The sequence below is a fragment of the Limtongia smithiae genome (genome assembly GCF_038497785.1).
Source record: "Limtongia smithiae strain NRRL Y-17922 unplaced genomic scaffold V1518scaffold_9, whole genome shotgun sequence".
NCBI classification, from domain to species: Eukaryota; Fungi; Ascomycota; class Lipomycetes; order Lipomycetales; family Lipomycetaceae; genus Limtongia; species Limtongia smithiae.
The window spans coordinates 562,647-585,011 of record NW_027117630.1 but is presented as its reverse complement, the minus strand read 5'-3'; the positions used below and the strand labels follow the sequence as shown (position 1 = coordinate 585,011).

The 22,365-nt window shown below is 52.6% G+C and overlaps 13 protein-coding genes across 13 annotated transcripts; 6 read left to right on the top strand and 7 right to left on the bottom strand.

Annotated features, from left to right (window-relative positions):
* Positions 1 to 949: 949 nt before the first annotated feature.
* V1518DRAFT_419913 (eukaryotic translation initiation factor 3 subunit D) lies at positions 950 to 3,069 on the top strand. Its single transcript, XM_066904880.1, has 2 exons — positions 950 to 1,252; positions 1,309 to 3,069. Exons 1-2 carry the CDS (start codon positions 1,021 to 1,023, stop codon positions 2,883 to 2,885), a joined length of 1,809 nt encoding a protein of 602 aa, XP_066758582.1. The 5' UTR covers positions 950 to 1,020; the 3' UTR covers positions 2,886 to 3,069.
* On the bottom strand, positions 2,891 to 4,008 carry V1518DRAFT_419912 (uncharacterized protein). Its single transcript, XM_066904879.1, has 2 exons — positions 3,524 to 4,008; positions 2,891 to 3,455 (listed from the first exon to the last, which is right to left on the bottom strand). Exons 1-2 carry the CDS (start codon positions 3,815 to 3,817, stop codon positions 3,129 to 3,131), a joined length of 621 nt encoding a protein of 206 aa, XP_066758581.1. The 5' UTR covers positions 3,818 to 4,008; the 3' UTR covers positions 2,891 to 3,128.
* Positions 4,009 to 4,746: 738 nt separating this feature from the next.
* V1518DRAFT_361128 (polynucleotide kinase 3 phosphatase) lies at positions 4,747 to 5,322 on the top strand (the record flags this gene model as incomplete). Its single annotated transcript, XM_066901211.1, has 1 exon — positions 4,747 to 5,322. A coding segment is annotated over one exon (576 nt), but the record flags the coding sequence as incomplete, so codon positions are not given.
* Positions 5,323 to 5,338: 16 nt separating this feature from the next.
* V1518DRAFT_419906 (major facilitator superfamily domain-containing protein) lies at positions 5,339 to 7,460 on the bottom strand. The gene is made up of 2 exons (XM_066904878.1): positions 6,675 to 7,460; positions 5,339 to 6,622 (listed from the first exon to the last, which is right to left on the bottom strand). Exons 1-2 carry the CDS (start codon positions 7,271 to 7,273, stop codon positions 5,551 to 5,553), a joined length of 1,671 nt encoding a protein of 556 aa, XP_066758579.1. The 5' UTR covers positions 7,274 to 7,460; the 3' UTR covers positions 5,339 to 5,550.
* Positions 7,461 to 7,976: 516 nt separating this feature from the next.
* V1518DRAFT_419905 (major facilitator superfamily domain-containing protein) lies at positions 7,977 to 9,933 on the bottom strand. The gene is made up of 2 exons (XM_066904877.1): positions 9,237 to 9,933; positions 7,977 to 9,179 (listed from the first exon to the last, which is right to left on the bottom strand). Exons 1-2 carry the CDS (start codon positions 9,701 to 9,703, stop codon positions 8,126 to 8,128), a joined length of 1,521 nt encoding a protein of 506 aa, XP_066758578.1. The 5' UTR covers positions 9,704 to 9,933; the 3' UTR covers positions 7,977 to 8,125.
* On the top strand, positions 9,859 to 11,046 carry V1518DRAFT_419904 (kinase-like domain-containing protein). The gene has a single exon (XM_066904876.1). The coding sequence runs from the start codon at positions 10,073 to 10,075 to the stop codon at positions 10,913 to 10,915; it is 843 nt and encodes a 280-aa protein (XP_066758577.1). The 5' UTR covers positions 9,859 to 10,072; the 3' UTR covers positions 10,916 to 11,046.
* V1518DRAFT_419903 (uncharacterized protein) lies at positions 10,907 to 11,999 on the bottom strand. The gene is made up of 2 exons (XM_066904875.1): positions 11,692 to 11,999; positions 10,907 to 11,637 (listed from the first exon to the last, which is right to left on the bottom strand). Exons 1-2 carry the CDS (start codon positions 11,906 to 11,908, stop codon positions 11,006 to 11,008), a joined length of 849 nt encoding a protein of 282 aa, XP_066758576.1. The 5' UTR covers positions 11,909 to 11,999; the 3' UTR covers positions 10,907 to 11,005.
* A 137-nt stretch (positions 12,000 to 12,136) lies between these two features.
* V1518DRAFT_419902 (thioredoxin-like protein) lies at positions 12,137 to 13,417 on the top strand. Its single transcript, XM_066904874.1, has 6 exons — positions 12,137 to 12,437; positions 12,508 to 12,523; positions 12,583 to 12,664; positions 12,729 to 12,793; positions 12,858 to 12,931; positions 12,990 to 13,417. Exons 1-6 carry the CDS (start codon positions 12,202 to 12,204, stop codon positions 13,135 to 13,137), a joined length of 621 nt encoding a protein of 206 aa, XP_066758575.1. The 5' UTR covers positions 12,137 to 12,201; the 3' UTR covers positions 13,138 to 13,417.
* Positions 13,326 to 14,992, bottom strand: V1518DRAFT_419897 (uncharacterized protein). Its single transcript, XM_066904873.1, has one exon. It carries the CDS (start codon positions 14,957 to 14,959, stop codon positions 13,463 to 13,465), a length of 1,497 nt encoding a protein of 498 aa, XP_066758574.1. The 5' UTR covers positions 14,960 to 14,992; the 3' UTR covers positions 13,326 to 13,462.
* Positions 14,993 to 15,103: 111 nt separating this feature from the next.
* Positions 15,104 to 16,423, bottom strand: V1518DRAFT_419895 (RlpA-like double-psi beta-barrel-protein domain-containing protein-containing protein). The gene has a single exon (XM_066904872.1). It carries the CDS (start codon positions 16,201 to 16,203, stop codon positions 15,313 to 15,315), a length of 891 nt encoding a protein of 296 aa, XP_066758573.1. The 5' UTR covers positions 16,204 to 16,423; the 3' UTR covers positions 15,104 to 15,312.
* A 1,592-nt stretch (positions 16,424 to 18,015) lies between these two features.
* Positions 18,016 to 19,888, top strand: V1518DRAFT_419893 (WD40-repeat-containing domain protein). Its single transcript, XM_066904871.1, has 3 exons — positions 18,016 to 18,342; positions 18,398 to 18,477; positions 18,536 to 19,888. The coding sequence occupies exons 1-3, from the start codon at positions 18,089 to 18,091 to the stop codon at positions 19,762 to 19,764; spliced, it is 1,563 nt and encodes a 520-aa protein (XP_066758572.1). The 5' UTR covers positions 18,016 to 18,088; the 3' UTR covers positions 19,765 to 19,888.
* Positions 19,794 to 20,725, bottom strand: V1518DRAFT_419890 (ETC complex I subunit conserved region-domain-containing protein). Its single transcript, XM_066904870.1, has 2 exons — positions 20,340 to 20,725; positions 19,794 to 20,263 (listed from the first exon to the last, which is right to left on the bottom strand). The coding sequence occupies exons 1-2, from the start codon at positions 20,428 to 20,430 to the stop codon at positions 19,941 to 19,943; spliced, it is 414 nt and encodes a 137-aa protein (XP_066758571.1). The 5' UTR covers positions 20,431 to 20,725; the 3' UTR covers positions 19,794 to 19,940.
* A 209-nt stretch (positions 20,726 to 20,934) lies between these two features.
* On the top strand, positions 20,935 to 21,939 carry V1518DRAFT_419887 (acyl-CoA-binding protein 2). The gene is made up of 5 exons (XM_066904869.1): positions 20,935 to 21,257; positions 21,315 to 21,368; positions 21,440 to 21,511; positions 21,572 to 21,636; positions 21,698 to 21,939. Exons 1-5 carry the CDS (start codon positions 21,231 to 21,233, stop codon positions 21,741 to 21,743), a joined length of 264 nt encoding a protein of 87 aa, XP_066758570.1. The 5' UTR covers positions 20,935 to 21,230; the 3' UTR covers positions 21,744 to 21,939.
* The last annotated feature ends 426 nt before the right edge of the window (positions 21,940 to 22,365 follow it).

Below are 22,365 nucleotides of genomic sequence, written 5' to 3'. Positions count from 1 at the left end.
TATAGATCGACGGAGGCTTCCAACCGCTAGGCGAAGATGTGACTACAGTGGAGCTGAAATCTGAACTGACTTGCTTACTACTGCTGAAGTAACAGCGCCAAAGTACGACGCGTCATGCGAAGTGGATGCGCCGCTGGCCTAGACATGCGCGCATATCGGCGCCGGATGATCACGACGGTTAGTGTCAGGGCTGTCAGGCTTTCCGGCTATCAGAGTAGTACGCGCGAGTGATAGCTACGCGTTCCAGCGGCATTTACAGTTGTACAACTGATAGAGCACTGCAAAACGAATCTTACTGAGGTTTCGTATCACACAATTTAGCCAGCGAGAATTTCTCGATCTGCGCTCATCCATCTATTTTCCGTCCAGAGGAGCTCTTCTACGAAGTACAAGTAGTCATCGAAAACACCTGCACGTGATGCCTGTCAGCCAATTCGTAAGACCAACTTTCTAACGGTGCGGTTGCAGCCACGGCTCAGTCGACTGCGGTCAACAAAGATCTGACTCTCGAGTCTTCAGTCTTCAGCGTAATCACGCTAGCCAGCAAGGCTGATTTCGTTTCAGTCATTAGTGTTCGCTGCAACTCTGTCCAGCAGTGACTTCATATATATTACATTGGCAGGCTGTAGCCGCTCCAAGTTGTGTCATGGTTGAGGTGTGATGCGTTCAAATCCCAAGAATGGTCAAGTTACACATCGTGACAGTTGATGACTGTTCCGAACAAGCCTACAAAAGCACATTCCATATTTCATTCCTAATAAATCGCAGTATCTTGTCGATCTAATGCTCAGCATATCTGTTGCAAAGAGCCTCGTCTGAGCTGCAGAAGTTGGAGGGAACTGCGAGCAAGAGGAATCGGCAGAGAACAATACCCGCGATTGAAACCCTATTACACGTCAAAGAACAAAAATTCTTTCGCGTCAGAGACCGACGACAGTTGAAAGCACCTGCACGCTTTATACCAGCGACCTTCCTGGTTCTTAATTCGATTCAGATTTTTTCCCTGAAAAAATTGTGAATATGGAAGGTGCCGATACGCCATTTGTTCTGCCGGCGCTGCCCACGATTGGTGCGCCCTGGGGCCCGACGGCAACCGACACGAGCTTTGGCGGCGCTATTCCGTTCGATGGCGCGCCATACACGCCTTTCTCCAAGAACGACAAGCTCGGCAAGGCAGCGGACTGGACGCAAGATTCATCGCGTGACGGACGGGATCAGCGTGGTGGACGACAGAACTACGGTCGGCACAAGGGTACGTGTCCACGTGAATTAGTTTTGTGACGCAAGTCTGCTAACTGTAGTGTTCAGATCCATACCAGGCTTATGGCGCCAGCACTGTGTCTAGTTTCCAATTCCAGACTGCCGAGGATGAGGGAAGTTTCTCTGTCGTGGACAGCAGCCGTTCCGCCCCCAAGCCGCGCTCGTTCGGTCCTGGAGGCGCCGGCGGCCAAGGACAAAGTGGTCAGCGCGGCGGTATGCAACGTGGTGTTCGCGGTGGTCCTCAGGGCCGTGGTGGTGCTCGCGGTGGATATCAGCGTGGCGGTGCGCAGCGTTTTAATAGTGGTCGGGGAGGTTATGGTGGTGCCAGTGCTGGTCAAGATCGCAACGGCGCCGGACAGCGTGGTGGCAGGGCGACCAGTGGCCGGAGGTTTGGCTGGAAAGATTACGACAAACCTCAGCGAACTCGTGATGCATCGGTTACGGTGTCGCCTGACTGGAAGATGCTGGAGGAGATTGACTTCAACCGTCTATCTAAGCTTACGTTTGACATCAAGGACGGCGTCGACGTTGACACCTGCGGGTTCACATACTACTACGACAAATCGTTTGACAGACCCGGCGGCATCAGCGAGCGAAAGCTGCAAGTCATCGATACCCTTTCGTACAACCCTACGACGACCGACGATCCTGTGATCCAGCAGCTTGCGCAGACCAACGAAGCCACTGTGTACGCTACCGACTCTATTTTGAGTATGCTGATGTGCTCCCCGCGATCCGTGTACCCATGGGATATTGTTGTTATTCGAGAGGGCGACAAGTTGTTTTTCGACAAGCGCGACAATGGTCCGCTTGATTTCGTTACCGTTAATGAGAACGCGATTGATTCGCCTATCGACGCACCTGAGGGCAACAGCAAAGACTCGATCAACACGCCGTCCACCTTGGCGTTCGAGGCCACCTTCATCAACCAGAACTTCGCTGCGCAGGCTGTTATGGAGTCGAGCGAGAAGCACGAGTTTGCTCACCCCAACCCATTCCACAACCCCGAGGAGGGCAGCGAGCCTCTCGGCTCGCGTGGTTACCGGTACAGAAAGTTCGATCTGTCTGGTACTGCTGGCGCTGCCGATGACGGCCTGCAGCTGAACTTGATTGTGCGGACGGAGGTAGACGGTGCTATCAAGAACCCCAACGGGGGCGAGGACCAGCTTATCACAATCAAAGCGTTGAATGAGTTCGATTCTCGTGCTCCTGGCGCTGGCGGTGCTCTGGATTGGCGTTCCAAATTTGCGTCGCAGCGTGGTGCCGTCGTTGCTACAGAAATGCGGAATAACTCGTGCAAGCTCGCGCGGTGGACCGTGCAGAGCGTTCTTGCAGGTGCCGACCAAATGAAGCTCGGTTTCGTGTCGCGTGCGAATCCCAAGGATAATGTTCACCACGTTATTCTGGGCGTTGTTGGCTACAAACCGCGTGACTTTGCGAACCAGATGAACTTCAGCATCGCGAACGGATGGGGTATCGTCAGATCGATCATCGACATGTGCTTGCAGCTTGACGAGGGCAAGTATGTGATCATGAAGGATCCTAACAAGCCTGTCATCAGACTGTACGAGGTCCCAAGAGAGACGTTCGAGGAAGGGGACGACGATTTGGCGGATGACGAGTAGAGAAGTACTTAGACATATAGTGCATTGTTGCCTCAAATATGAAAAATGAAATTCGTTTTTGCGATGTCTAATCTAGAGTGTTGATAACATGCGGATGCAAACAATGTGGTTCATTAGAGCATTAGGGCATGTATGCTTGCCAAGCGGACTTCGTTAAGTCATTAGATGTGATATCAAGCTGCCGAAGGTCTATACACTTTATACAATGCGCTGCAAAATTACGTCATATCGGCGGTAAAATCATTATTTCGCATCCGCGATGTCTTCCTTTGTGATCTCAATCCAACTGGCCTGACTAGCTGGCCTACTGACTCCGTCATACGGCACCGGGAGAGAAGACACGTCGCAGCCGTCAATGACTCGTTTTAGCGAGGTTGCCCACGACGCGACTCCGGACTCGGTCATCATGAACCTGACAAGCTCTTCCTTTGCTGCAGGTTTGTCGTGCACAACAAGGATGAGGCGAAGAATTCGGGAGAGAGATTGCAGGTATTTTTGCTGTGCGCTGTGGATGGAGGGGACAACGGACCGTAGGCGAGTGATGTGGTGTGTGAATTCGCGGGGCGGAGTCTGTTCGAAGAACAAATGGTGTCAGCAAATGTACTCCAAATTCAACTTAAAAATTCTCCCAAACCTACCGAATTTGGCAGGGAAAGCAATGTCTCTAGTAACTCGGCGGTTGACTCCGGCGTCGCCGTCTCCTCGGGAAACCTGTTGCTCGTGATGTCACTAGTACTACCGCCACAATGGCTTGTTCCAGTTAAATCAGGCTTCAGATTTAATGAAACAGATGAAGGAACTCGGATCGGAAGTAGCAGGTCATTATAATGCGCCGGCGCTGCAGGGACAGCGCCTGCCGCGCCCTGGCTGGCAATGTTGGACGAGCTCGTCGATAGCGAGTTTAATAGTGGCGGACGACCGTACGATGGCATTGCTATACTTTCTGTTCAGTTGTGACGTGCTTATTCGACACGGTCGAGTCCTATCGTGAACTAGGCGAACGAGCAATCGTACAGCCGTGAACAACTTGGTACGGTTACGGCAGGCGGAAGCGCGTTGGCCACCAAGTTTGGGGCAGGCGTTCGCGGTTGGGAGTAAACACGAACAGGCGGGCGACTCGCCGTCATCGCAGCAGTTATTTGGAGCGCGAACAGTCCGCGCAGACTGAATAGGGCGCATTCACGTACGCATAACGTGACATGGAGGTGATCAGACCTGGTCTGGTGTGGCACAGCGTTGTAGGCCGCACTCTTGGGAGAGGAAGAGTGCGCTGCGCTGTGGCGTGCGGTAAGGTCTGGAGGTTCGGAAGATCGATATTCCGATCTCAGGGTGGTCTGCGAATAGCGCTTAACTTCAAGCCTCAGTCCTCCTACTGTCGCCCCATTGTCAATCTGGTCAATAGAACTTGACAACTATTAGGCAGATGCAACATTAGACAACTGTCATAGAGACTTTTAAGACGCGTCTTAGCGTTTTAAAATCGTGGCTTTCCGAAGACAACCGCCCCCTAGAGAAGGTCCGTTATATAATCCAGGTCCAAGGCATTCGCCTTACTAACAGTACAACACAAGGGGAATATGTCACAGAGCAGACTATTCGCATGTCCACAAATTCAACTTCTATCATCGGTGCTTCCCGCCGCGTGCGACAACCACGAGTTAGCAAAATGTGCAAGACGGAACAAGCCGAGCTGTCATGGCACATCCACGACAACCGTGTTCTCGTCGGCGCATTTCGCAAGCCAAAGGTCGTGCTTGAACAAACTCAGCGAACGTCACCATGGGGTCAAATTGTTCCTACCAAGCCGGCTATCGAAGACGAAAGCCCTTCAACCAAGCGAAAGCGCACAGAAGTCGTCCGCGTCGTAGTATCCGCATTCGATCTCGACGGTACGCTCATCGACACTAAATCGCACTCCCCCTTCCCAAAGGACGAAAACGACTGGGAATACTTGCGACCGCGAGAGCATATGATTAGAAGGATACAAGCGAGCATGACGCTGCCTTCGACCAGCAAGCTACGACAGCGTGACTACGACAATGACCCCAACGTGGAACACGTGTTTGCCATTTTCTCAAATCAAAACGGAATTCAGCTTACTACTAAGAAATCTATCAAGACGAAGACTGAGCCAGTACGATTACAACAGTGGAAGACAAAGCTCGAGAATATCACTGCGGATCTGAATATTCCATGCTATATATTCGCGTCGATAGAGAAGGACATGTACCGCAAGCCAGATGTCGGGATGTGGTCACTTCTCGAGAAGGTCATGAAAGAAGACAGTAGGTATGAAGGCAAGGAGCTAGAGTTTGTGAAGGAAGCCTCTATATTTGTTGGCGATGCCGCGGGACGGCATGGGGACCATTCGGACTGCGACTTGGAGTTTGCCAAGAATCTCGCTATCAAGTTCCATGTTCCCGAAGATTTTCTGGGAAGGCCTGGATGATCTGTTTCTCTGCATAGAAGATTCAATTAGGTAAGCATATATATCACATCGCAACCCGTTTTATCATGAAGAGAGTGACCAAACCACCAACTCCGTGAGCATACAACTACCACTCAGGCAGAACACTTTACTCGTATGCCGGCCAGCCAACCATCTACCATCGCAAAATCCCAGCAATCCCTCACACCATTCCAAAGAAAAACCACATCAGTCAAATTACGACCGCGCTCGCACCACTCCTCGTCGTAAGAAGAACGACATGACACCGAAATCGTACATCAACTTCACCGACATTGCGAGCACGAAACTGATCCAAATACGTCCCTGTCCGGCAAACGTGCCCGTGATGGTCGGACCAGCGGAGTTCGAAAGCGTGCGGACGACGCTGACGATCGCCATGATGTTTGTACGTTCGTCCTTGGACACGATAGACGAAATGAACGCCTGCCGAGGCGCCTGGTCCATCATGTGCGTGCCCGCACGGATGAAGAATAGCACGCGACCAAGACCAAACGTCGCGGCTGAGGGAATAAGGCCCAGCGCGATCGAGGACGGCACGTGCGCGACAAGCATGGTCTGCACGAGACCAATGTGACGCGCAATGGCGGCAGACACGAGAGCAGAGCCCATCGCGATGAGATTTGCAAAGAAAAACATGCGACCGAGAGTGCCTTCCTTGACGCCGAATCTGTCCTTGAAGTAAAACGCGATCCAGCCGTTGCCTGCGAGACCGCCGCCAAACGAGTCGAGGAAGATCAGTGGTACAAGAATGGCGAGGGTCTTGAGCGCGTCGACAGTCAGCTTCGGTAGATATTCCCGAATACCCCTCCGCTTCTTCGGCTGCTCATTCTCAAGGTCGTCGGCACGCCGCGAAAGCTCTTCCGGCTCCTCGGTGTTGTCGACCAATAACTCCACGGACTCGTTACTCTCCTCCTGTCGCTCCGTGATACTGTTCTCAACGCTCTCAGCCTCTCTCTCCTGGTTCCGTATCTTTCGCTGGCGCACAAGCTCGAGCTCGCACTCGTCCGACAACATGAATGAGCCGATAAACATAATGAACGCCATGAGCGCGTAAAAGATAAAGGCAAACTTGTAAGCCCGAATGTTGGACCACTCGTACTTCTCCTGCAACGCTTGCACTAGTGTGCCACAGAACATAGTGCCGAGCGCCATGCCGAAGCGGCCGATGAGCGCGTACCACGAGTAAACGTCTGCGCGCGAGCTGACTGGAGTAAGATGCGCAATCGTTGACTCCTCAATGGCACGGAATGGTCCAACTTCGCTACCACTGTAGACTTGTCAGTTCTTGAATGGAAAGGCACGGGCAGGCCTGATCTTACCTTGGCGATACTATACCGAGAATACAGGTCACGAGCAGGACGTATACGTTATCCGAGAGCGCGAAAACGACACCGGATGCGCACATGAGCAAGCAAGAGAGTCTGATAATCCTGCGCCGACCGACGGTATCTGCAAACATAGATAGCACGAACGAAATGACGAGATCACCCATCAAGGCGCCAGTCTCCAGTAAGCCGGTGACAGTCTTGGGGAAACCCAGCGCGTTGAAATACAGCGTCATGATCAGTGTGGACGTGCCGAACGCAAATACACGAGAAAAGTGCTGTACAAGCAGGATACGCACGTCGAACGGCGCCTTCACCATGTTCAGGAATCCGATCTCATGGAAGAACCGCACGATCGCAGCCCGTAGCCGTGTCGCGAGCGTCGGACGCATCGCAGGGTCACAGGTCTCATTTCCGCTATCATCGTCGTCGCTATCGTCGGCGTTGAGACTGATGCGTCCGCCGGGATCGTACCGTGGACCTGCCCTCGATGATGTCGAAAGCGTGGCACCTCCCCGATCTGCGAGCATCGTGGCTGCCTCCTGGTCTAGTGGAAGCTGGTCTTTCGTCGTCGTTGGCGGTTTGGCCGACATCGTGAGCGTTTTATATTCGCCGGGCGTCGGGTCAGGTTCGGATGTTGCGATATGAAATCTTCTTTATATCCCGCTTGGTCGCGACGAGTAGAGAGTGGTTAAGAGCTGGGGGAGGAGGAGGGAGGGAATATGGCAATTCGAATGAGAGGCCGAAAGCCTAGGCCCGGACTACACAGTGTAGTACGCGTGCTACCTGCAAAAAGTGCAAACGGGCCGCGCGCGTGTACATTCACCGCCGAGGCCAGGTCCGCGGACTGTACGTGCTTATCGCACTTTACGGAATGGCAAGCTATTCTTTGAACTGATTTTTCTACATGCTGGCGTTCTTTGAGCGCTGTCGCTGTATCTAGGAAGCGTGGCGGAGGGTACCCGCCAGGCACTGAGTTTGCTGAAGTGGTAAATCTAACGTGTTCCGTATGGCCTTGGCGGGCATCGACAAAGTACGTTTCCGGGCCACCGTCACCGTTCTTAATCCTTCTGGTCTGCAGCATAACCCTGCACATATATCTACAAGCAGGTTTCTATCATCAGAAGGTCCGAAACTCAAGCAGCTGGGACGGAAGAGCAGACTAGAAGGAATTAAGCTGCAGGGACCTTGTCCGGGGAAGCCGATAATCAGATCGTGACGCCAGTCCCTAGCGCCGCATCGCCGGTGACGTGCACTTTATCAGATTCTCGTCATCATCATCCCACAAGGGTCAGACAAACTGCCACGTCTATATTATTATCAGATGCTCGATTATCTCATGTCTTTCGTGAGTGCAGGTCTGTCTTAAGAGCTATGCGTAAACCCGTCACGACCTCTAATATCTCCGTCCAAGAGACCCAATCTATACGTGCGCTCCAAACTTATCATGATCTGTCTAGTTTTTCCTTCAAAAAAAAACCCAAAATGCCAACATCATACAATACTTTCACTGTCATCGCGATCTCAAAACTGATCCACATCTTCCCGCGCTGCGCGAACGCACCGGTGATCGACGGGCCGATCGACTGCGACAACGTTCTAAACACGTTCGCGAGACCCATCACACTTGTACGCTCTTCTTTAAGGACGATCGAAGATATGAACACCTGTCGTGGCGCAGTGTCCATCATGTTTGTACCGGAGCGGATTGCGAAGAGGAAGATTGCGACCGGGAAGCTGTTGGTGATGGGGATGAGACCGAGAATGATCGATGACGGAACATGCGTGGCGACCATCGTCTGCACGATTCCAAGTCTCTTTGCAGTCGAGGCAGCAATTAAAGCACCAAGAGAGGCGAAGAAGTTGCCTATAAAAAACATGCCACCAAGCGACGCCTCGTGAATGCCAAATTTCTCGGAAAAGTAGTACGTCAGCCATGAATTGTTCACAAGGCCCTGTCCAAATGCATCCATGGAAAACAGCGGAATCAGAATCAGTAAGGTCTTGCGCGAACGCGCGGAGATTTGCGGCAAGAATCTACGCCACTTGCTCTCTCTTGTCACAGCCGATGAACCGCCCTCTTCGGCGACAACTTCGTCGCGTAGATCCTCCTCCAGCTCCTCCGTGCTCTCAAGCAGCAACGCATCTTCTGCCGTTTCATCGTCGTCATTACTGTCATTCGCCTTCATCTTCCACTTCTTATTTCGCTGCAAGAACGAATCTAACTCGCACGCATCTGAAAGGTGGTAAGACGTGTATAGCTTAATAACAGCGATTGTGGAGTAGAAAATATAGATAAAACGATATGAGCGGACATTCGACCAGCCTGCTTTCTGTTGGAGTGCTTGAACTAGCGTACCACACGAGACAGTTCCGACGGCAGCTCCAAGCCGACCGAGGAGTGCATACCACGAGTAGATGTCGGAGCGAGACTCTGGCGGAACGAGGTGTGCGAGAGTTGACTCCTCCACCGCTCGGAACGGTCCCACTTCATTGCCGCTATTGAGAAGTTTAGTAAGGGCATCTGAGACTGGAGGAGTACCATGCGCGATTTACCTTGGAGAAATAACACCGGCAATGGCGGCGACAAGGAGGATCCAGAAGTTATCGGATATGGCAAACACGATACCGGAGAAGCACATGAGCGCACATCCAATGATGAGCACCCGTCGTCGGCCCAAGGCATCCGCAAACATGGTCAATATGAACGAAATGCCCACATCGCCAAACAACGTAGCCGTCATGAAGAACCCAATTAGCTCGTCAGAAAAACCCAGAGCCGAGAAGTAGAGCGTGAGAATCAGGGTCGCCTGTCCATACGCTAGCATGCGGATGACACGCTGGAAACATAGAATGCGCACATCGCTCGGCGCGTCGATCAGCGCTTGCAGACCGATTTCACGCGTGAATTGTCGGAGCTTGGAACCTGACGGCGCTGCCGTAGTAATAAGGGGCTCGTTGTCCAGTTCAGTCGAGAGAGCGCCCGCGGCCTCTGCTGACGAGGGAATTTGACCTCGCGTCATTGCTAGTAGAACGACCCGCGCTAACGGAGGGATATGGGAGTAGAGCGTGAAGGCGTCGGCAAGGGATGCACGCGACCGGCGAACGGGGCAGAGGGATATATACGAGAGGGTATCTAAGAAGTCTTGGTATTTCCGCGGGCGGTTACGGAGAATATGACTGCACTTCTAGTTATCGCGGATGCCGGGGATCGCAAGTACGGCGCATTTTCTGTGGTATCGCAGAATTGCTTCAGAAGTTGCATCATAACTGCGCGAATCTCCGCCGGCTTTTCCGACCTCTGACGCACTTTACCCGGCTGCGGCGGTAAACTCTTCGAACTTCATGACCTTCCGGAACAGAACTCCACCCCGCATCCATCCGACAAAACCATGACGACTGGCGTGCCTACACTGCCGCGGGCAATTTCCGATGCGCTTGATCTCAAGATCATATCGCAAGGCGCGGAGGCGCAGGTGTACTTTTCCGCGGTGCATCCGTTTATCCCAACATCACTTATCGGCAGCACTGTGACCTCGAATACTTCTGCGGACAACAGTACAGGCTATATACTAAAGTACAGACCGCCGAAGCCATACCGTCACGCAGTTCTTGACGCACAATTAACCCGCCATCGTACTCTTTCTGAGTCGCGGATACTTTATAAGCTTTTCCTTGCAGGCGTGCGCGTGCCGTCGTTCATCGCTGTTGATCCTCGTCAGGGGTTGATCTGGATGGAGAATATCAACGGATCGAGTTTGAAGCAATGGATCTGGGATCGCGAAGCGGAGATTGACGCCTTGGTTAATGGTGACCAGGAGGCAGCGGCACTGAAGCGGTTGAAGATTTTGAAACCAGTGCTGCTCTCTGTAGGAAATGAGATCGCGAGGCTACATTTCCTCGACATCGTGCATGGCGATCTCACGACGTCAAATTTACTACTACAGCCAAAGAAATCCTCGCAGGAGGAGTTCTTGGACCCAGTAATCATCGACTTTGGCTTGGCGTCGCAATCTGGACTGTCAGAAGACAAGGCCGTGGACTTGTACGTCCTCGAGCGCGCGTTTCTGAGTACACACCCCTTGCACAGTGAAGAGTACGTGGGCTGGCTACTTGATGGATACACGACCGGGTTTGGACGAGGCAAGCGAACCGCAGTGTTTAAGGTCAAGGAGATCATGAACAAACTCGAGGCTGTACGGTTACGCGGCAGGAAGCGCAGCATGGTTGGATAGCACCTGTCATATGAACTATTGTTGTCTATGACGCAGATCTATGTGTATGATGGAGATCTCCCGTACACTAAACGTTAGTGGTACTTGACCCTAGCTATACTGTACTGGAGCAAATTCCGCCGACCAGCCCAAGGCGTAGACAATACCCCGGTCAGCGAGAACGGTTGTAGTCTTCATGAACCACTCCCAATTTGACGGCGGCTGCTTGCCCTCAATATCGCCGGCAGGAGCAGTCCGAGCGACGATCGCAGCTGCTTCCTCTTCAGGCAGGACATCAAGTACGTCATTGTGCGCGGACAACTTGACGCCATTTTCAGCCGCTAGTCTGACAAAGCTCGGCGGCAGCACACAGCAGTCTTGGATGTTAATCTGGTTTACGACCGGTGACGCGAAACTGGATGATTTGCAGAACTTGATCAGAGCGCCAAGACGCGATGCCGAAAAGTCGGATACCCCTAGGCTCTGGATATTGAACGTTGAGGCCATTTTGCACGCAATCGTCCATATCTCGAAGATCTCACCGAGAGCGCTGGCCACTTCGGTAGTTGTCTCTTCGTCGTCGTCTTCGTCATTGTCAACTAGAGTGATTTCAGGGAACGAGAGAATGAGATATGCAATAGGTGCGCTGAGGGGAATTGATTGGCGTATTTGTGTGAGCGCGTGCTGTAGCGCGTTCGTCCTGCTGGCAACGGCTGTTCGGACTGGCGAGAAGAAGATCTTGACTGTAAACGGGATTTAGCTAACATGCCAATGCTCGTATGAACGAACATACGTACCTGTGACTTCGGTCTTCTTCTTCGCGGGTGCTGCTGCAGATACAAACAAAGGTTCCGCGGGATTCGGCGGGATTATGAGTCTCTCGGCTGGGCTGGAAGCGCCATGCTGCTTCTGCTGCTTCCACTGGCTTATCCGGTGCCGTAGCGCTGATGCAGGGTCGACTGAGCGAGCGCCGTGCAGGTGGAGCACGTTGCCGGTAGAGATTGTGACGGACATGATGCTATTCAATACGGCAATAAGACCGCACGATGCTGGCCACAGCAATGGGCGGTGCTGTATATATATCAGTGACAAGTGGTGTGGTTTCGCTGCCAGCGCGCTGGCTTACCAACTGACACGTGATTTAGTACAGAGCCCTCACTTCCGGCAACTCGGCGTTTCGGGCTTAGCAACGAACACTAAATGCCTGCACAGACGATCAAAGTTTCAAACCGTAAATGGCCCTGGATTAATGCCTTCCACTGCGCGGTGACTTCAGTCCGCATCCGCTGTCGTCACCGCCGCTTCATATGCGTTTCTCCCGGCTCCCTCGATCTCTGTTGACCACAACTTCCTCCGTCTTACAGCCTTGCGCCTCCGTCCACGCTCACCCATTCTTCTGCTCATCGCCCCTGTTCTCAAACATGGCCACAGCGGAGTATCCCCAGTCCTTTTACGATCTCAGCCCTGCCGACAGCAAGGGCAAGCCCTACGACTTCCACCAGCTCGAAGGCCACGTCGTCCTCATTGTCAACGTCGCTTCCAAGTACGTCCTGCTTTCCCACTTTTCCTTTTCTGCCCAGCGTATTTTATTCAGCCTTACTAACCCCTTACAGGTGCGGATTCACTCCGGTATGCATTGCTACGCTTGTTCCTTCCCGCTGTCTTCTAACACGTTCTCTCTTCTCTAGCAATACAAAGGCCTCGAGACTCTCTACGAGACCTATCACGACAAGGGACTCGAAATCATCGGGTTTCCCTGCAACCAGTTCGGTATGTCACTGTCGCGCTTCCCATTGTGTGCTGTAGACCAGATGTCGCTAATATTCGTGTGCAGGTCGTCAGGAGCCCGGAACTGATGAGGAGATCGCTACATTTTGCACCGCTAACTATGGTGTCACTGTACGTACACACTCGGTTGCTCTTGTTTGTCGGGTGACGACTGCAATGCTTACTTTGTGTATAGTTCCCCATCATGAAGAAGATCGACGTCAACGGCGACGGCGCCGATCCCGTCTACAAGTTCCTCAAGTCCAAGAAGTAAGCATATTCACAAGAGCCTCTGGGCGAAACATGTCTAACCACAAGTGCATCGTAGGGCTGGAATCCTTGGCTTCCGCGGAATCAAGTGGAACTTTGAGAAGTTCTTGATTGGGGCCGATGGAAACGTTATCGAGCGCTTCGCTTCCATCACCACCCCAGGTAAGATCATCTCACCCCAATTTTGCCCCTTGCAATTTCGCTAACTTGTGACAGAGCACCTTTCCACCGAGATCGGCAAGCTCCTCGCAACCCCGGTGCAGCCCAAGGCCGATAACTAGGTTTTTTTTTACTTATCAATGGTGGTGGACAATATGACTGGCATATGCTGGTAAGTCCGTAGTTGATTTGTATGCTAGTTTCTTCCATGGGTTGGGCGATGAATAATTGTTAAGGCTTGTCATGATAACACTTTTGTTTCGTATTAATTAATGTCCTGATAATGAAGAGCTTGAATGGATAGCTATACACGAATGCAGTAAAAGCAGACATATGAGAAACACCAAACGCCTATACTCTACAGACCATAGATCAAAAGTCAACATCGCCGAAGTCGTACTCATCCATCTCGAAATCGTCGATTAATGCGTCTTCAAATTCAACGTCATCGTCATCATCAATGGCGATTGGCTCTAGATCCGCTTGTACTTGTTGTTGCGGCGGAAGTCCAGTGGTGATGTCCGGAGCGCTCTGTTCGCGAGATTGCGGAGGATCAAATGATCTGTCATTCGCCACGTGGTTTGCCCGTACATGTGGTCCGTCGCCCATAGGTCGATCATTCGAGCTGTTGGCGCGAGAATGCGGCCCGCCTGCTGGTCGCTCATCGGGTGGTAGCCCGACCTCGATCCTGAGACTTCGTAAGAGACGCTGCATGAATTCTTCGTTCCACTCTGGAATCCCACCGCCTTGCACCACGGCATTTGTAGGTTTCAACAAAAAGACACCCGCAAACGCGGTTGCGTTTGTAAGTATGATCTTCGAGCCAAGGTGAAGGCCAACCTCGAGATTGTCGACGGATTTGGTTTCGGCCGCGAAGAACAAGCGACCAAGGACGTCCTGTAGGAGCACTTTGCACATGTGTTTGTTGCCGAGTAATGGTTTGCGCCTTGCGCCTTGCGCCGGCGACGGCGGTTGATCATTGGCACCTACCAAAACTTGAACGTTATGGAACTGAATCGGCGCAGCTGCATCTTGTATCGTTCCGTACGTTGGATTCCGTGTCACCGACCGCGGCTTTTGCTGTTGTTGTTGTTGTTGTTGTTGTTGTTGTTGTTGTTGTTGCCTGAATTGCGCATCCTCGTCCTGCTGTTCTTCCTGCGGTACATCGCGCACAACATGGCGCTTTCCATTCTCATCCGTCATCGCCTCTTCGAGCCGTCGTAACTGCTCGTTCCGACTAATCCCGATCTCCTGCACCTCCACGATCTGGAACGTCATAGGCCCGCTCACTGTTACAGCGCGAGACGAGGATAACTCGTCCGGAACTAAATTCGACGCGGCAAGACACGCTCGGATGTCTGCTTGCTCCTCCTGCGCACCGGCTGTCTCCATCACTCCTAGCGGCGGCAATAACTCTCGGATATCGCAACGGAGAAATACCTGCTCGAATGCCGCGAACAAAGTGTCAGGCTGCAATGTCGCAATCGCGCCTCGGCGCGCGGCGTTGGTGGATGGTAATATCGTGTTTGTGTAGACTGGCTGAAGCCATCGGCGCGCGGATGGACAGAGGCCGTACTTGGCGACGAAACGGTCGGTCACTTGCTTGTACACTGCCGCGGGTAATGAGACAGCCGGGAAAACCGGCGTCGGCATTGCATATGTCAAGGTCGAGTGCTGCGGGTTCGCGTGAGCTGGTTTCGCAGGTGGTAGTTGTTGGTGGTGGAGCTGTTGCGGCCGTAGCGAGATAGCCGACATTGGCGGCGACTGAAGAAGCGCTCCGTTGTCGGTCAGACGTGGGAACGGAGATATCAATGTGCAGTCAAAGGATTGTTGCAGCCCAGAAGAAATATGAAGCTGTGTCGGAGTCATGCGATTAGGGCTCTAAATGGTGTTGGGATGAATCATGCCGAGTCGCGACGCGAATACGACGCGCTCGAGTCGCGTCGAACCAGGAGCTCAACTCAGGGGGCAAATCCGTGATTCAGCCGTGCCGTATCTCCAAGACGACTCGTCTTTCTTCTCAAACGAATTCTTCTGATTTATATAATTTACGTCTAAAAAATCAGGGAAATACACTACTCAAAAGTAGAAAGCCCAAAGGTGAAGCCGGCGCCGACAACATCTCATATACATCCAAATCCAAATCCAACCCAAAGTCACACATAACCAACTATCTCACATGTCGTAAGTCGTGAAGTCATTAATCGTCGATCCAAACTAGCTTAGTCATCCCAGGACCAGGTGATTGGAATTCTACCCTCGCTCTCCTCACCAAGAACGTCGAACGCGGCCGGCGAAAAGTCGAGATCGTACTCTGCGCAGCCCTCGCACGTGTCGACGACTGTGACGGACACGGACTTGCCATCCCTATACGCGGTGATCTTCTTGTTGCAGTACGGATTAGTGTTGGAGTTGCCGGTCGAGGCCTCGTCCATGAGGATGTACGAAATGGCGACAATGTAATCCGTGTCTGAGTTCGTCTCGCCGCAGGAGCCTAGGCCAGGAGAGAAGTAGGTGCCGTCGCCGGAGTACTCGCCAGTGGTGGAGCTGGAGGTGGTCGTGGTGGCAGCTGCAGCGGAGCTGGTGGACGAGACCGCGGTAGAAACGGAAGTTGTTGTGGGTGCGACGTAGGTAGAAGTGGCCTTAACGGAAGTGGAAGTGGGCTTGACGTAGGCAGAACTCGTGGTAGAGGTCGAGGTCGAGGTCGTCGTCGAAGTCGTAGGGACGACGTAAGACGAGGTCGTCGAGGTTGTAGGAGCAACGTAGACAGAAGAGGTAGTCGAAGTTGTTGGCGCAACGTACTCATACGTAGAAGAAGGCGCCTCGAACCACAGCGAGGGCAGCTCCGAAGACGAAGTCTGCTCGACCAACGCTGAGGTCGACGTAGTCCCCGCCTCAGCGGCGTAGGTAGTCGTGGATACCGGCAAAGCATTGTCCTCGTCAGTGCCGGTGGCGTAGACCACGACAGTCGCGACAACAGTGACGGTCTCGACGAACGGGACGGCCTCGGTGACGGTCACCCAGGCGATATCGCGCTCGTGGAGATTGTGGTTATGTGGCGCAGGCATTGCGAGAGCCAGCGAAACGAAGGAGAGAAGCGCAGAAAACAACATGGTGCTGAAAGAACGAAGAGTGATTGTGCTGGTGGTGTTGTGTGCGAACGAAGGAGTGCTGCAGACTTGTGCTTCTGCGGAGCCGAGGGGAGCGACTAAATGAACGAGAGAAGAAAGAACGAGGGGCAACACAGAAAAAAGAGCGAGGAAGAAACGGAGGATGCGGACGGAGATATAGTCGAGGGCAAGTCGGCTGAGAGGCAAAGAAGGGGCGAAGGGGCCGTCGTGGAGAAACGCCCAGAGACGCGGCCGGCGGGGGGAAATGCGACTGCTGTGATATCCCTTTCGGGCCTAGCTGCGGCGGGAACTGTAGCATGCGGCTGAGACAGAGTACTTCTAGTTCCTACGCTGCGCAGCCGTACCTAGCCCTAACCCTGGATGTCGACAAGCGCCAGGGGCTGCGTCTCCGGTTCCGCCGCCTGTCCAGGGCGCGTTTGCGCTGCCCTGCCTGACGTTGTCGTGGACTTCTGCTGCGAACATGCATGGTCAGACTAAACGGAGTAAACGGAGACGGCGTCATGCGAGCAGCGCGCTGCGGAGCTCTCTTCCGAACGCGTGAAAGTGACCGGACGGATCGAGTGCAAGTACAATCGGACGGGTTGCTGCTTTGCAGCTCCGCAGTCCGCGTTGCACTGCGTTTCGTATGTGCGCGTGCAAAAGCAGTTTATCTCAAACAGGCTGGCGCAGTGCCAGAGTCGCGTACGCACTACAGCGTCACGTCGCGTCGTGTCTCCATTCTTACGATACACACGTCGGTGACAGCAGCAGCAGCGCCTAGCGTGTCAGCTGCGTAAAGCTCTGCTCCTGCCGCACAAAGTGCAACGACCACCCCAAGAACTGGCCGTTCGCGCTGTACGTCAGCCTGTTCGGCGGGAGCAGCATCTGAGCAACGCGAAGCGCGTTTCTAATTTCACTCCCAGATTGACATACTCGCGCGTACGCACGAGCCTTGCTGTACTGCGAGGCCCAGAGCCGGCGCCGCATTCCCCCTAGGTCACATCTTGATCCTATCCTGTGAACGGGCGACTGGGCTGTGTTGGTGCAGCTTTCGCGTTGGACTATTCTAAACGACGCAGCCTAGCCTGATCAACCACGAGAATTATCTTGTGTAAAACCTTCCAGAAGAACTAATACAGGTTATATGGTACTGATCACATGGGGCGCCTGCTGCTGCGTTCATCGGCAGGAGAATCGCATGGCACTCAAGCGGCCTGGAGGGCTGGACCGCATCATCCACGCAACTAACTCACAGGCAATTTCTCCTTCCAAACATGCAAATTGAGTATCTCTAAATACATATGATGTCGATGACCAATTCAGTACACAATTTGCACCCAATAGAGAATACTTCCTGTAACACAGGCTGTTAGTCCATCTCTATCACCAAACTCATCATTCGATCTGCGCAACCCAAAGGCCTGTCACCAGCAAATAAAAAAGCAAACGCGACATCTCAGAGACCCGTTTCTGATCAATTTGCGCCGCCCGTTCTTGACGGACAGCACGCAATCATCCGGCACTTCCTATATACATGAAATAAATGGGAATAGCTCATCATGAAAACACTGCCTGTTTGCTCGCTTGACATGACATGGCGGTTGTGCGACGGACATGACTATAAATGAAAAAAATTCTGCATACCTTCAGATTGATCGTGATTGGATGCGTGATGCACGTAGAACTACGCGCTGGTGAAGGAAATCATTGAGAGACAAAATTTTTAGTCGGTGAGTGCGCAACAGCGCCGCTCGCACCGGGTAAGTTGGGACATCACGAAAAATTCCAATAAAAATTATAGCTGCAGCGCCAGTAGTAGCGAACAGCGTCAAAGTACAATCTTCAGCTCCTCTAGCGCACAGGCGTCTCGGGCCAGGGAGCAGTGACAATGATTTCTGCCACAACATGGGTGCCGCAAGGTTTTGCGGCTGAATTTCCCTCGCGATACGAGATGGACGACGAGGAGGTCGACCGGATATCCAAGCTTGCACAGTTGCGTCTCGATGATGCTTTGGAGGATCTCGAAGAGGCGACTGAACAATTAGAAAATGCTGGCACCGACGAGGAACAGGAAGAAGAAATCATTGTCGACACTGTTCCCGATGAGGATGTTGTGACAGCTTTGAAGGAAGAAGCTGCACTGTACGCTAAATTGTGCTCCTCTCGCTTGGTATCTCTTGCTAACTCGGTATACTAGACAAGAGACCGAAATTGACGACGATCTCAAGGAGTACGACCTTGAGAATTACGATAATGAACCTGAGACGGACAAGCAATGTGCGTACATTCTATTTAATCGCTATTGCCGGAGTACTTCACTAATTTCAATATACAGCTCTGAGCATGTTCTCCAATATCAAAAATCTTGCATACTATAAATCCAACGATGAAGATCCTTACATTATTTTACCGAAAAATGAAGAGGGCGAGGTGATCGACGATCTGGACGAGGAAGAGCGCGAGGAACTCCAGATCCTCGACTCGGATAGTCTGCTTCTCGTGGCGAAGACCGAAGACAACCTTTCGCATGTTGATGTATACGTCTACGAAACCAGCGAAGCGAACCTCTACGTGCACCACGATATTCTTTTACCTTCGTTTCCGCTGTGTGTTGAGTGGCTTGATATCCGAGTTGGTCGTTCCCGCACCGAAGAGAACCAGCAGGGAAACTTCGTTGCCATTGGCACGTTCGAGCCCAACATTGAGATCTGGAATCTTGACGTCGTCGACGAGATGTATCCGGACGCAATTCTTGGCAACTCAGAGACCAAAGACAAGTCGCCAAAGAAGAGCAAGAAGGGCAAGAAGAAGTCAAAGAAACCGGAGAAGCGCAAGGCGAACGACGAGTACCACGTGGACGCCGTGCTCGCGCTCAGCAGCAACCGGCAACACCGCAACCTTCTTGCATCAGGCTCCGCAGACAGGACCGTCAAACTATGGGATCTCAACTCAACAAAGTGTGTGCGCAGCTACTCATTTCACGACGACAAGGTGTGCTCCCTCGCGTGGCACCCAGAAGAAGGCAGTGTGCTACTTACCGGCGCCTACGACCGGACGGTGATCGCCTCGGATATGCGTCTTGCGCCAGAGAATCATCGGCGGTGGGGCGTGGACGCCGACGTGGAGAGCGCAAAGTGGGATCCGCACAACAGTAACTTTTTCTACGTGACGACCGAGAGTGGCAAAGTGTTTTACTTAGACGCCCGGACAGCGCCAAGCTCCCCACGGGACGCGAAGTCGGTGTGGACTTTGCAGGCGCATGATTCTGAAGTCACGTCGTTCGACGTCAACAAGTTCGTACCCGGTCTCATCGCGACCGGTTCCACCGACCAGCACGTCAAGCTATGGAACATTACTCCGTCTGGCCCATCACTACAGTCGAGCCGGGATATGGGCGTCGGCAAGGTATTCTCGGTCTCATGGCTGCCAGACAAAGACAGTGCGCGCCATCTTGCCGTCGGCGGCAGCAACGGTGTCATTCAGGTGTGGGACACAAAGACCAACGACTCTGTCCGAGCAGAGGCCGATGGCGAAGACGAAGGAGACTCTGATGACGAGGAGTAGTCTAATTAGAATTGACGGCCTCAATCTGTACTTTAGATGTTATTTGGGATCCAAAAGTTTATGTATTTGTCAGCAGTGCAGCAATTCACCTAGTTAGCTCATTTAGCGGAGTATATATATTGTTGTTGGTTCTGTAACGTACACTCTATATTTCAAATATGGTGGTATGTAACAAGTTACTCCCAAACGCCGACCGGAGGCTCGTCCTCCAACTTCTCCCATGCCTTCCACTGTAACAGTTTCTGCGCTAGTATGTACTCCTCGCCGGCCTGGATCAGGATCTCCTCGATGAGACCGCCGCCGATCTTCTGCTCAATGTCGAAAACCTCGGTGTTCGCCTCAACGATGGCGGCGCGGTGTTTGTTGATGCCCTCGACCGACTTGCGGTACACACTACTTTCAGGGAACTCTTGGAGCAGTCTGTCGGTCTCGTAGTACAGACGCAGCAGGCGCGGACGCGGGTTCGGGAATTCGTAGATGCCGGTTAAGCCAGTGGACTCTGAGAAATTGTTAGAAAGCCAGTGGTGTTAAGGGCGCTGCCTCCGCTGCCGCCGGGGCGCGTTGCTTGTACTCACTCTGTGTAGCATCGGTGCGGTATGGAATCTGTAGACGACCCGCCAGGCGCACCGTAGTAGGCCGCATGCTCAGTACTCGCGAAGCACGCATCGTGTATGTCTCTGTATATGTATGTGTACGAGATCGCCTCGCCTTATGCAGTTAACGTCCGTCGATTAGCACCACCTTGAATGTTGCAGCCTCCGGATTATGAAATAAGAAAATAAGTATGGGTATAGAGCGACTCGAGGCCTTCGCTCCACGCGCTGTGCTAATTGTGTGTGTGTGCGTGCGCGTTTGACGATGTGTTTTCGAGGGGTGCGCCGACGTCGTTGACGGAACCACGATGCGGACGACGAAGAATCAAACGTACTGTGGTTGGCCAGAAATTCAGTACCAAAGCGCGGTGACGTTTGAGGTTTATATGCGGTGATGTGAGTGCATTCACACAATAATAAGGGACTAGTAGTGATGCGGCTCAAGCTAGCTTTGAGTTTCCATGGCTGTCCTCTACGGGTTAGACTGCTTTCGTTGGGACGCGACACCACACCACACCGCCGGGACATGATGCCGCAAAGAGCCAGCAGCGGCGGACGAGTATAAATTTGTAGTGGAAAAACACGCCTATGCCTTTGAAGACTTGAATTGTACTAGTGATCAACGTAGTCCTTTTTTGCTCGACGCGCAGGACAACTGATCTCAGGAATTAAAGTTCAGCTGAACAAGCGAGTCCAGCTTTCGAGGGGTAAAAGACAGCGAGCGGAAACTTGGCGCGAGTCTCGCTTTTCATCTCTCTACACCGTTTTGATTTCCACAGCTTCTTGAAATCATTCTCTTGAAGTCGTTGTTGTCGTTATTCGTCGCAAGGGCATATTTATTTTAGTCGACTAGCTCAGATCATCCCGCGAAAAATGCCGAGCGCAGAGTTCCAGAAGGCTGTAAGTGGAGACTTGCGCGCGATCAGCGACGGGGGAAACGTGGCTAATTAGGAACAGGCCGATACGGTTCAGGCCCTCAAGGTCAAGCCCGACAATGACGAGCTGCTCAAGGTGCGTCGCGAAGACGATGATTTGCAATCTCTGGTGTGTCAGGGGATGTGCTGACTGTGGAAAATGCCTAGCTCTACGGTCTGTTCAAGCAGGCCACTGTTGGCGACAACGAGACAGCCAAGCCTGGTGTTTTCGACCTCAAGGTCTGTCGACTGTTCAGTATTGATTGTGGCTATCCACCGGTGCTGACTGCTATGACATAGGGCAAGTACAAGTGGCAAGCCTGGACCGACCTAAAGGGCATGAGCTCCGAGGATGCTGAGAAGGAGTAAGTTGGTATTTTGCAGCTGATCCATGGCGTATCGCTACTGATACTGTAACTTTTCCAGGTACATTGCGCTTGTTGAGTCTCTAGTTGCGAAGTACAATGCGTAAAACTGAGAGATAATTAATCAATTAGCGTGGAGAGAAGAGATCACTAACTACAATATGCTATGCTTCTAATATATATACGTAATTAAGATATCGACGACGCCATATGTACACGACGATATTGTAAGATGTGTACTGAACTTGGCAAAAGCAAGGATATATACTGTGAAACGCCAGAATTATGAATGCGAACGGTGGTGCCTCCCAAATGCCAATATTATAATACGGCTGCCTGTGTGGCGTTTTGTGTGTCATATCAATACATGACATGCTGAGCCCAATGCTAGCGAGAATGCGGTTGTTGATGGTGCCGCTTGGACGATGCTGTGTATGCTGTCGGCCCTGTGGATGGTGGCGAGGCAAATGAGAGAACGAACGGGACGTGCGATCCAGAATCGCACAGCGACGGTGGCAAAACTAGCGCGTCGATGTCGTCGTCATCAGGAAACAACGGGCGATCTGTGGCTTGCAGGTCCATCTGTTGCATGCGTGTGGAGGACAGCAACGGCGAAGGCTGCTTGCCGCTTGGAGACGCGCATGAGGAGGTCGACGACCGGCACGAGGACGAGGACAACGTGAGCGACGAAGGTGACGATGCCGACGCCGCAGACAGCGTTGGTGTCGA

Coding starts and splice junctions, on each gene's coding strand:
- V1518DRAFT_419913 (XM_066904880.1), top strand. CDS start 1,021: ATGGAAGGTGCCGATACGCCATTTGTTCTGCCGGCGCTGCCCACGATT. Junction 1,253..1,308: donor GAACTACGGTCGGCACAAGG/GTACGTGTCCAC, acceptor TGTAGTGTTCAG/ATCCATACCAGGCTTATGGC.
- V1518DRAFT_419912 (XM_066904879.1), bottom strand. CDS start 3,817: ATGCCATCGTACGGTCGTCCGCCACTATTAAACTCGCTATCGACGAGC. Junction 3,456..3,523: donor TGCTTTCCCTGCCAAATTCG/GTAGGTTTGGGA, acceptor TTCTTCGAACAG/ACTCCGCCCCGCGAATTCAC.
- V1518DRAFT_419906 (XM_066904878.1), bottom strand. CDS start 7,273: ATGTCGGCCAAACCGCCAACGACGACGAAAGACCAGCTTCCACTAGAC. Junction 6,623..6,674: donor CTCGGTATAGTATCGCCAAG/GTAAGATCAGGC, acceptor ACAAGTCTACAG/TGGTAGCGAAGTTGGACCAT.
- V1518DRAFT_419905 (XM_066904877.1), bottom strand. CDS start 9,703: ATGACGCGAGGTCAAATTCCCTCGTCAGCAGAGGCCGCGGGCGCTCTC. Junction 9,180..9,236: donor GCCGGTGTTATTTCTCCAAG/GTAAATCGCGCA, acceptor ACTTCTCAATAG/CGGCAATGAAGTGGGACCGT.
- V1518DRAFT_419904 (XM_066904876.1), top strand. CDS start 10,073: ATGACGACTGGCGTGCCTACACTGCCGCGGGCAATTTCCGATGCGCTT.
- V1518DRAFT_419903 (XM_066904875.1), bottom strand. CDS start 11,908: ATGTCCGTCACAATCTCTACCGGCAACGTGCTCCACCTGCACGGCGCT. Junction 11,638..11,691: donor GAAGAAGACCGAAGTCACAG/GTACGTATGTTC, acceptor TCCCGTTTACAG/TCAAGATCTTCTTCTCGCCA.
- V1518DRAFT_419902 (XM_066904874.1), top strand. CDS start 12,202: ATGCGTTTCTCCCGGCTCCCTCGATCTCTGTTGACCACAACTTCCTCC. Junction 12,665..12,728: donor GTTTCCCTGCAACCAGTTCG/GTATGTCACTGT, acceptor ATTCGTGTGCAG/GTCGTCAGGAGCCCGGAACT. Junction 12,794..12,857: donor CCGCTAACTATGGTGTCACT/GTACGTACACAC, acceptor CTTTGTGTATAG/TTCCCCATCATGAAGAAGAT.
- V1518DRAFT_419897 (XM_066904873.1), bottom strand. CDS start 14,959: ATGACTCCGACACAGCTTCATATTTCTTCTGGGCTGCAACAATCCTTT.
- V1518DRAFT_419895 (XM_066904872.1), bottom strand. CDS start 16,203: ATGTTGTTTTCTGCGCTTCTCTCCTTCGTTTCGCTGGCTCTCGCAATG.
- V1518DRAFT_419893 (XM_066904871.1), top strand. CDS start 18,089: ATGATTTCTGCCACAACATGGGTGCCGCAAGGTTTTGCGGCTGAATTT. Junction 18,343..18,397: donor TTGAAGGAAGAAGCTGCACT/GTACGCTAAATT, acceptor TCGGTATACTAG/ACAAGAGACCGAAATTGACG. Junction 18,478..18,535: donor ACCTGAGACGGACAAGCAAT/GTGCGTACATTC, acceptor TTCAATATACAG/CTCTGAGCATGTTCTCCAAT.
- V1518DRAFT_419890 (XM_066904870.1), bottom strand. CDS start 20,430: ATGCGTGCTTCGCGAGTACTGAGCATGCGGCCTACTACGGTGCGCCTG. Junction 20,264..20,339: donor CCGCACCGATGCTACACAGA/GTGAGTACAAGC, acceptor ACAATTTCTCAG/AGTCCACTGGCTTAACCGGC.
- V1518DRAFT_419887 (XM_066904869.1), top strand. CDS start 21,231: ATGCCGAGCGCAGAGTTCCAGAAGGCT. Junction 21,512..21,571: donor CTGGTGTTTTCGACCTCAAG/GTCTGTCGACTG, acceptor GCTATGACATAG/GGCAAGTACAAGTGGCAAGC. Junction 21,637..21,697: donor TCCGAGGATGCTGAGAAGGA/GTAAGTTGGTAT, acceptor TAACTTTTCCAG/GTACATTGCGCTTGTTGAGT.